General features: G+C 38.1%; 1 protein-coding gene across 1 annotated transcript; it reads right to left on the bottom strand.

Annotated features, from left to right (window-relative positions):
• Positions 1-3,342: 3,342 nt before the first annotated feature.
• LOC140009955 (uncharacterized) lies at positions 3,343-8,071 on the bottom strand. Its single transcript, XM_072056305.1, has 2 exons — positions 8,007-8,071; positions 3,343-4,012 (listed from the first exon to the last, which is right to left on the bottom strand). Exons 1-2 carry the CDS (start codon positions 8,069-8,071, stop codon positions 3,343-3,345), a joined length of 735 nt encoding a protein of 244 aa, XP_071912406.1.
• Positions 8,072-11,202: the final 3,131 nt, after the last annotated feature.

Here is an 11,202-nt window from a genome sequence, read left to right as displayed (position 1 = left end):
GGCCCGTGCCCCACCAAAAATTCCTACAAACTCACTCTTTGAAAAAATTATGAATTTTTATAATGTGTTCCACTAATTTTAAAATTACGTGTTGCCCTATTGTTGTCAAACAATGGAAAACAAATAAAGTACATGGTCTTCGGTTTTCTATTTAACTAAACTAATGGAAGCTAAGCCAGAGTCAATGGAAACTTTTAAAAAATAGAAAGGAAAATAAAACGGTAAAATAACAAAATAACTCAGCAACAATTAGTGTCATGTTTTCACCTTTTGGATTTTCCAAAGAAAGAGTCATCTTTTCAAAATCAACACAACTTCATAATCTATTCCCTTTTACCATTTGAGAAAATTACTTTTTTTTTTTGCGTGCCACTAGACTCAAAGAATTTAAATGTGAGGGCCCAATTTAAGGTTCGTCCAAAATAACCACATTCAAATTTAATAATTACATTTTTTTCTTAAAAGGTTGGACTTCCAAAAACAAAATATTTCAAATTATGGCACATAGGGAGTGCAAGATTTTCATGGCCAATTTTTATATTTCAATTACTGTTTATTTTTTTTGTTTGTCATCGAGAATATTGGTTGTCCTTATGACTTTCTTTTTTTTTTCATCAGACTTCTTTTTTAGCATCCAATTCTTTAGCAGATTTTTTTGGTGTTTATCAGAGTCCAAACATAATAATCACATGTACTCATAACAATTTGAAATCCCAGAATGGCCCTCATACTTCGACAGAGGTAGTCCATTTATATTTAAATGAATACAAGACAGATGGTAACAGAAACACATGAATGCTGATTAAATTATCACTGAGCAGTGATGTTTCAATGATAACACAGACATGACCGTACGTTATTGGCAACTGACTGACATAGGAACAACAACTATTGCCGGCACATATGCAATTCTAGTGAATTGTTGGCCTTTATTTCATTACAAAGTACGGTGCAAATTGTAGCAAATAGTAGGCTTTCAACAATTGTAGACACAGTAGCAAGCATAATGACGATGATGACCATTGCCAGTCCAAATACATTCTCCGGAGTAAGCATGCTCTTTAGATTTGCAATAACTGTAGCACCGGTTAGGGTAACATGTCCCTGAATAGTGCTCGGCAGGCCTCTTGCAAAATTTAGCTTCAGCCATTGGCATCTCTGCATGAAACAAAGCAAAAGAGAAAGCAAAATATGTAGAGTTAGTCCGAATATATGATGGATCGAGCCTGTCCATATAGGGGATAAGTGTTTGTTAATATTATAGGGTATGGTTTCTCGAAGTCATTTTTTGTGTCAATCTCTATCTCATTTTCTATTTTTATGCCACATGTATTGTTACTTGCAACACTACACATGTATACTTGCAGTATATTCACATGTGACGAGAAATTAAAAAATGCGGGAGAAAATTCAAGAGTAGAATACAGGGCTAAACTTTGAGCAAAAACATTTATTGAAAAGCATATGGCGCATATGTAATACAAATTAATTGGCAAAATTTTGATTGTGAGTGTACATATGCATGATACATACGTATAACTATTCTAATTCATTGCCAGTGACAGCCATTTCTGTTTGAGAGGTAGAGACAAATAATTAAAACTTTGGGAATGTACAAATATACGCCATTCTGTGCATGTGTTCACCATTTAAGACTATAGAAGTGTAAACTCTCTCACTAAAGACTAGCTACAACTTACTATTTGGTACGAGGAGGAGGAAGTAGATGAGCAGGGCAAAGAAGGTTGCGCAGCTAAATTGAGATTTAGCCATCTCCGATATCTTATGTTAGCTATGCTTGTGACAAAACAAGTAAATGATGATAGCTATTTATAGCAAGAGATGGTGCAATTTTCCAAAACCTAATCGGTAGTTGTGTTGAAACTTCTTATCGCTGAATTGTTAAGAGAAAGCGACAAGTAACAAAGAATTAAGACAAAGTCTAAGTCAGAATTAGCTTATAGAAGGAGTTAAAAAAAAGCATCAACACCATTACAAGATTTGAAATTTTTAACTCCAGCAATTTCTAACTTCTTTTAGTAGAAAAGGCAACGAGCATTAGCATAATGTCACGAAGCTAAAGTCTTTAGCAGCTATGCTATGTAGAAGTGTAGAACTATAAACTCATCTAGTTGCTGGATTGTTAGTTACATCATTTTCCATCTACAATCGACGGATGCAAAAGCTCACCATTATGTCACCTACAAAATCTGTGCCTCGAGGATTAATAGTTTAAAAAAAAACCTGTGCCTTGAGAAGAATAATGCATAAATGAAAGTTCATTGTCTACAAGAAAAAGTTTTGTATGATGAATTTTCTGCTTCGTCTTCTTTTCCATTTTTCATTTCGGTACATCAACTTAGAATGTAGAAGCCACGAGGCAGAAAGGATGGCAGCACTGGAATGCTGATAATCGAGGTATTGTATGCATGATACATATACACTTTGCATATACACACACACATATATATATATATATATACACACGATGGTGTTTTGGAGAGGGTTTAGTAGATTTCTGGGTTGACAGATGGTTACAGGATGATCCTTTTTGTCAACTTTATTGTCGGCAGGACTCTCCTCAATTCCTTGTGGCAGAATTCTTTATTGGGGACAAATGGAATGAGGCAAAACATAGGCTTTGGTTACTGGAACCTATAGTGTTGCAAGTTTTGCAGGTACAGTTTGATCCGTCTAAGAAGGACTCCATGGTATGGTCTTCTTCTGCTAATGGGCTTTTTTCCGTTTCCACGGCTTGGGAGACTGTCAGGAAAAGGAAAAATATCTCTCTGGTCTCCGGGTTGATTTGGAACACCATTGTCCCTATTAAATTGTCTTTCTTTGTGTGGAGGTTGCTTCATAATCTTTTGCCTTCGGATGAGAATTTATAGCAGAATCGATTCATGTTAGTATCCAGGTATGTATTGTTGAAGATTGAAATCGAGGAACTGAACTATATCAGTAGAGGGAAGATAGAAGAAGGGGAAAAAGGGGGAGAAATGAGGAAGAACTCAGAGGAAGAAGAGAGAAAAGACAATGAGGGAGTTTGAGATATTATTGAGAGAAGAATTTTGTAACAATCAATCTGATGATTCCTCCAATTGCAGATGTAATTCTTATACAAATCCTAGCTTCTAACTCAAGTAACAGATTACTAGCAGTTAACTAACTTTCCCGCCCAATTTCTTCATTCTGTTAGGACCATGCTTGGCCACGTGATTCCTCCATGTGCCCCCCATTTCTCTTGCTACCTTCCCTGCTGACTCTTTCTGGTAGTCTGTTTAATAGCTCCATTGAATCCAGGCCATAACAATGCCTCCCCCTTAAAAACAATCCTAGTCTCTAGGATTGATTAATTTGGAAAGTAGGAAATTGAGCATGAATGAATGACCAATCTTCCCAGGTAGCCTCCTCGGGTTCTATGTTATTCCATTGCACCAGCACCTGTTCGACCTCTTGCCCCTTCCTAAAAATTGTCCCCTGGTCCAGAACTGCTGAGGGAACAACACCAAACTCACCATCATCATTCAGGGTAGGCAAGGTAGTGTTGATTTGAGCCCCCTTAGGTGACTTTTTGAGCAGGGAGACATGGAAAACAGGATGTATGTTTGATCCTGCTGGTAACTTCAACCTATAAGCTACAGTCCCCATCTTGTGCTCTACCTGATAAGGTCCATAGTACTTAGCTGCCAATTTTATATTCCTTCTTACAGCTACAGAAGTTTGTTTGTAAGGCTGAAGCTTCAAGTACGCCCATTCTCCTACTTCAAATTCCCTGTCACTCCTCCCTTTATCAGCCATTTGTTTCATCCTGTTCTGAGCCTTCAACAGGTTCTCCTTAAGCAAGGAGTTCCAGCCCACTCGTTCTTGTGCCCAATCCTCCACAGCAGCTACTAGTGTGCTATCAGGCCTCAGGTTCATCTGAATAGGCTTGTAACCATACAAGGCCTGAAAGGGAGACATTTGCAAACTATTATGATGGTTAGTGTTGTACCTGACAGGTTGTCGAATCCTGTGCAATAATAAATACCTACTCAAACTAAAAATAATTTCTGTAGATAGCGGTGAGCAAGGTCGAATCCACAGGGACTGGGAGTAATTATTTCTTTTCAAGTTCACAATGACAAGGGGGTGTTTTTGTGCAGAAAGTGACAATCAAATAAATTCAAATAAAATCTAAGAAACTACTAAAAATTAAATAACAAATTACTAAAATCAAATGAGTGATAATTAAGGATCTAGCCAAGAAATAACTTCAGCAATGGTGCACCTAATTGATCATTGAAGCAAAGGCAATTCCAATTATTTATCAATAAATAGGTTATAACTACCAAACAAGCGATGACAGTCAACCCTCCTTACTGTGTCGGTGATCAAGGTACGCCCGTTAATCACTGCTCTAATTGAGAAATAATCCTACGTACGCCCGTAGAATTTAATTCCCCAATTGCCTTACGTATTAGAGGAGCCCTATTCTAACCAAATAATGCACTACCAGGGTTATTTTAGATTAGCCCGCATATTCTCCTGACACAAACCTAATCATGCCCGTTGTTACTATTTTAGAGCAATTAAACAATTATGGATTTAATGCCCTAATTAACAATAGATTACCCAATCAACTAATTATCTGGATCCAAGACAATCAATTAATTAAATAATCACAAGCACTGCAAATAAGAAATATGCGAATACTAATAAATAAAAGAAAAAGATAAAATTAAATCGATCTCACAATTTTTAGGCGAACCAAAGCCTCCATTGTTTCTTGACTAGAAAAGAAAATTTAGTTCATCCCTGATGCGAAAAACTCGCACAAAGGTGAAGAGAAAGCAGCAGCCATCGTCTTTCGAAATTGGGAAAATTCACTTCGTTTGAGCAATCAAGGAAAACGAAAACTACAGAGGAAAGTTCAATGCTTCCCCTTTGTCCTAACATCTGAGGGAAGCAAAGTACTAAAAGACAAAAAGGAAAAGTCAAAGAAAGCAACTAAGCTCCAGGAGGAAAAATCCTCTGTTAACCCAATTCCTATCTAATGCCTACTCTCATGCCTGGCTCTGTGCGGCGGCTTCCCTCCCAAGAGGAAGGAACCCTTCAGCCGTCCTTCCTTCGCAGAATTTACCAAAATGGGCGTAACATCTTCTTTTCCAAAAATGTCCCTGGGCCAAGCTCTGTTATTTGGACTCTTTTCTTGTTAAATTGGCACTTGTTATCATATTTTCGTTCTACTCCCTGAAATAAATGCAAAATACTAAAAGTGAGTAGAATCTAACAATTAATCCACATCGGATCAGGTAATAAGGGGAATTAATAATAAAATAACTGATAAAATTACAACCTATCAATTCCCCCCACACCTAAATCATGCTTGTCCTCAAGCATGAGAACATCAAACAAGTACCAATATTTGACAATGGTCATTGCTCCATCTACCATATTGCCAAAATACCAACAAAAATATATATCAAGCATGGGTGATCAAGATCCAAGAAACACCACTTCGGTTAGCTTCTAAACCACAAACTCCTCTAATTTCATGATAACTAATCTAAGAAAAAGGAATGACACACAACATTTATTACCAAATGGTCCAACTATTAACCAAAATCTCAACATTAAATCCATAAATCGGCAAGCTGACTTTTATTATACATTAACACAACATTCACTTTTTTTTCATGTTTTTCTATTTTTCTATTCTTTTCTCTCTCTTTTTTATTCTCTTTTTTTTTTGTTTTTCTCAATAGTAACAAAAGACTTAGTCGCTAGCCATTAGAGCCTTTTGATGCGAACTCTAACATTTGTTAGATGAAAGAGCTCGGTTACTCAGCTCCTATCGCTATACGACCACGTACTCATAGGAATTACTACCTTTTGACGCGAGAATCAACACTTTTAGGTGCAAATCCCCGGTTACTCAGTAGTAACTAATAGCGGAGTACAGTCAAGTTTATTCACAGCCAAATAATACCAAAAATTCAAAATAACACAAAAATCAAAAAGAACTTTACAGCCGCTAGCCTCATTTCCAAATATGAAGAACTAAGGTTAATAACCAGACCAATTTACATGAAAATGCTAACAATCATTCCCTATGCCTAGAAAAGTTAACCAAAAATTATAAGAGTAAAACAACCATCGATATTCACCAAAGAGATGTTTTTGGATTCAACCACATTAACTTGATACCCTTTTATTATTAAAACTTGGCAATAGCAGAATTAGAGACAACAATCCAACATCAAACTTTGGTATTTATTAAAAATAAAAAAAAATAAAAAAATAAATGAATACTAGACAAATAACAAACTAGAAATAAAAGAAGGACATCTGAAAACTAAAAACTGGCACAGCTGTCCCTTCCCCCACACCTAGATCCTACATTGTCCTCAATGGAGGAATTAAAGCAATTAAAGTGAAGAGGACAACGAAACTTCCCTCTCAAGTGGCTACGGGGTAGGCGGGAACAATGGAGGGAAACCGATGTGGTGGAAGTGCGCACCCAAGTTCTGAGACATCATAACTCAATTCAACCAGCAAATGCAAAACTCTGTCCACCCAAAATCTCAAAAAAAATGGCTCCAGTTGGCCAGTTAATGCCTTAACTTAAAATCAGCAATTTCAACAATGACAACTTAGATATTTGAAAAAAAAATAACTTAGCCAACCAAATAGAGGTACCAAATTCAATTGAAAATATTCCCACCAGTACCACTGGGGGCAAAACGTAGTCCAAAATCAATGAAATTGCTATAGCAGCGTAGAGCAGTAGTAAAGCAAAAATCCCCAAATAAGTATTCACCCACCAAGAAATACAAATACCCAATTCTCGACAGCCAGACTGCCCCCCAATAGATCAATTTGAAACTAGCAACAGCAGCAAGTAAATCATGTGGCACAGGTCTCCCAACTCAACATGCAATTTCCAAATTACTTCAACAGAAATCTCAATAAAAACCTCAGCGAGAGTAACAATTGAAAACAACGGTCAGAATTTGATCACAAAAGTTGTCCATGCACTCGAATTTGCAAAGTCACCAACAAGGGTTTTCGGATACGTTAAAGAGCAGGAGTGAAAGGAATACCTCTACCTTAACAACTTCACGAAGCGATGGTGCTGCAAGGGGGAAGGCCGGTGGCGCTGCGGCTTGGTCGCTGACAGGAGCTTGCGACGCACAGGTGGAGAGCGGCGAGGTGGGAGTTGCGAAGAGGAGAGGGAGGGCGCGAGGGCAGATTGCGGTCTCCGTGCGGATAGCAGGTGAGGTGGAGTGAGGCATGCGAGGAGCAGAGGAGCGAAAAGGTACAAGAGACGCGAGCTCCAACAGCGGCGGCGCGCGGCTGCTTGGCGTGGCTAGGTGGAGGTGAGCTGGGGCAGAGGTGGCCACGCGCTAGGCTGTCGCGGCTGCGTGAGTAGGCGAGGATGGGCAGGGGCGCGCTGCTGGGTCACAGCGTGGGGCTGCTGCTCGGAGCTTCGGTGGTAGCTGGGAGGGAAGAGATCGCGCGGCAATAGAGCCGCGCGGTGGCGGCAAGCTGAGTGGCGCGCGTTGGGCGAAAGTCTGGTGTGCAGTGATATGGAGGGGAGGACGCAAGTGGGCGGCGGACAGAGGGCTTCGGTCGACAGAGAGGAAGAAGAAACAGGGGAGAAAAAAGAAAGAAAAAAAAAAGAAGAAGAAAGAGAGAAAGAAAGAAAGAAAAAGGAAGAAAAGAAAAAAGAAAAAAAAATGTTTTTTTTTCTTATATAAAATTCGTATCTTGAAAATCTAAGCTACGGTGAAACAAGGAAAAAAAAAAAATTTTTTTTTACCTAGCTAAGGTGAAACAAGGAAATTTTTTTTTTGGAAATTGAGAAACCTAGCTACGGTTGAAAATTTTTTCTTCTTTTTTTTTGTTTTAAAAAAAATTTTTTTTAATATTTTTTTTTTTTGCAAATGTTATTTTCGAAATTCAAAATTAGAGATTAACCGAAAATCAATAGCCGTTCTTGAGTTTTTTTTTTGAATACTTACCTTTCCCGCGAATGTGACGTGGGCACGTCATGAAGGCACGGAATCTGGAGCTCTCCAGACGTCATGACGCGGGCGCGTTATGACAGAAAGACACCTACAAATCATCAAAAACGAAAATTGGAACCCGAAATCAGTCAAATTCAAGGAAAACATATTTAAACTATCACATGAAATCAAAACAAACAATTAAAAGGAATAATTGGGTTGCCTCCCAATGAGCGCCTTTCTTTAATGTCTTTGGCTAGACATTATCATGTTTTGCTCATGAAGGATAAAATCTTGTGACTCGCTTCAATGCTTTATCTTCAATGTGATCCTGGTAACCCTCATAGATGGAGTAATCTTTGAACACACGAGCTACGGTCTTCCATGGATTAGTTGATGGCGCCAAATAATCAAGCAGTGATCTCAATTCTTCATCCACTCCTCCATCAAGAGCACTCAATGGTTCAAGATATTTGACCATAGCTACTCTTAACTTATTTCTGCCATGAGACTCAAAAACTTCCGGTATAACAAAATCAATCTCATTAACAGAAATCATGGAGTAAGAGTTAAGAAAATGCGGGTTAGGGAATGGAGGTGGTGTCACCACATTTGATGATTCTTCACTGGATTCTTTCACTTGAATGGGTTGCGGTTGGGGTTCCATTTCTTCCTTTTCGGCTTCTTTTTCAACTGCATCTGTAGATTTCTCATTTTGACACTCTTGCATCTCCTCATCACTAGTCATGCAAATTGCACTCTCGTTTTCTTCTAGATCAACAATGACTTTCGAGGGCAATTCTTCCATTTGAGAAGCCAATCGATTTATTCTGGATGTCAATAGACATAGTTGATCTGCCAGATTACTCATTGCATCCTTCATCATCTCATTCCTCATTTGTGTCTCCTGTTGGAATTGGTATGTATTAGTAGCTATTGATTCAACTATTTCTTCAAGAGACATACCTGACATAGATGACGATTCTTGAGACTCATACTGCTAAAAATTCATTGGCCCCGTTGTATAATTATAATTAGAGTTATCCCACCATCTTTGATCATACCCGTTTGGATTAGGGTTATACCACGTTTGAGACCAGGGTGAAATATCTCCATAATTATTGAGTGGGACACTCAGATTATCTTGATATTCGGGGCACATACCGGTTGAATGATCCCTGGCATAACAAATTTTACAGGTTGCAGCCATTCTTTCTCTAATAGAGTTTAGTGCCTCTGAATATGCAAACTTAGCAAAAAAAACAAGTCTCATTGCCTTCCCTGGAAACAAAATCCAGTCTATCACCAAAATACGGAGTGTTAGAAGCCATATACTATATAAAAAAATAATAGAAAAATAAATAAAAAAATAAAAACAAGATGAACTCAAAAAGAAACAAATTAATCTGGCACCAGTCCCCGGTAGCGGCGCCAAAAATTGACAGGTTGTCGAAACCTGTGCAATAATAAATACCTGCTCAAACTAAAAATAATTTCTGTAGATAGCGGTGAGCAGGGTCGAATCCACAGGGAGTGGGAGTAATTATTTCTTTTCATGTTCACAGTAACAAGGGGGTGTTTTTGTGCAGAAAGTGACAATCAAATAAATTCAAATAAAATCTAAGAAACTACTAAAAATTAAATAAAAAATTACTAAAATCAAATGAGTGATAATTAAGGATCTAGTCAAGAAATAACTTCAGCAATGGTGCACCTAATTGATCATTGAAGCAAAGGCAATTCCAATTATTTATCAATAAATAGGTTATAACTACCAAACAAGCAATGACAGTCAACCCCTCCTTACTGTGTCGGTGATCAAGGTACGCCCGTTAATCACTGCTCTAATTGAGAAATAATCCTAGGTACGCCCGTAGAATTTAATTCCCCAATTGCCTTACGTATTAGAGGAGCCCTATTCTAACCAAATAACGCACTACCAGGGTTATTTTAGATTAGCCCGCATATTCTACTGACACAAACCTAATCATGCCCGTTGTTACTATTTTAGAGCAATTAAACAATTACGGATTTAATGCCCTAATTAACAATAGATTACCCAATCAACTAATTATCTGGATCCAAGACAATCAATTAATTAAATAATCACAAGCACTGCAAATAAGAAATATGCGAATACTAATAAATAAAAGAAAAAGATAAAATTAAATCAATCTCACAATTTTTAGGCGAACCAAAGCCTCCGTTGTTTCTTGACTAGAAAAGAAAATTTAGTTCATCCCTGATGCGGAAAACTCGCACAAAGGTGAAGAGAAAGCAGCGGCCATCGTCTTTCGAAATTGGGAAAATTCACTTCGTTTGACCAATCAAGGAAAACGAAAACTACAGAGGAAAGTTCAATGCTTCCCTTTTGTCCTAACATCCGAGGGAAGCAAAGTACTAAAAGACAAAAAGGAAAAGTCAAAGAAAGCAACTAAGCTCCAGGAGGAAAAATCCTCTGTTAACCCAATTCCTATCTAATGCCTACTCTCATGCCTGGCTCTGTGCGGCGGCTTCCCTCCCAAGAGGAAGGAACCCTTCAGCCGTCCTTCCTTCGCAGAATTTACCAAAATGGGCGTAACATCTTCTTTTCCAAAAATGCCCCTGGGCAAAGCTCTGTTATTTGGACTCTTTTCTTGTTAAATTGGCACTTGTTATCATATTTACGTTCTACTCCCTGAAATAAATGCAAAATACAAAAAGTGAGTAGAATCTAACAATTAATCCATATCGGATCAGGTAATAAGGGGAATTAATAATAAAATAACTGATAAAATTACAACCTATCATTACCACCACTCTGCTGCAGGGAGCCATTTCCTCCATTTCCCTAGTTGATACATACATATACTTCTCAGGTAGTTTTCCACACACCTATTCACCCTCTCAGTCTGCCCATCAGACTGAGGGACATATGCAGATGAAAGATTTAGTTCTGTGCCTAGCATTTTGAAGAGTTCTTGCCAGAACAAACTAGTAAAGGCCTTGTCTCTATCAGAGACAATGTGTGTTGGTAGGCCATGCAACCTCAAAATTTGATCAAAGAATGCCTCTGCTACACTTTTAGCGTTGTATTGAGAGGTCATTGGAATAAAATGGGCATACTTAGTAAATCTGTCCACCACCACATAGATCACATTATAGCCAAAGGACTTGGGTAACCCCTCAATGAAATCCATAGAAATTTGTTGCCACGCTTGGTCAGGTATGG

Source organism: Coffea arabica, chromosome 6e (assembly GCF_036785885.1).
Source record: "Coffea arabica cultivar ET-39 chromosome 6e, Coffea Arabica ET-39 HiFi, whole genome shotgun sequence".
In the NCBI taxonomy this organism is placed as follows: Eukaryota; Viridiplantae; Streptophyta; class Magnoliopsida; order Gentianales; family Rubiaceae; genus Coffea; species Coffea arabica.
Note: the sequence above shows the minus strand (reverse complement) of the source record. Positions and strands in the feature narration are given on the sequence as shown.

Coding starts and splice junctions, on each gene's coding strand:
- LOC140009955 (XM_072056305.1), bottom strand. CDS start 8,071: ATGACGTCTGGAGAGCTCCAGATTCCGTGCCTTCATGACGTGCCCACG. Junction 4,013..8,006: donor ACGTCACATTCGCGGGAAAG/GTAAGTATTCAA, acceptor ATTATTGCACAG/GATTCGACAACCTGTCAGGT.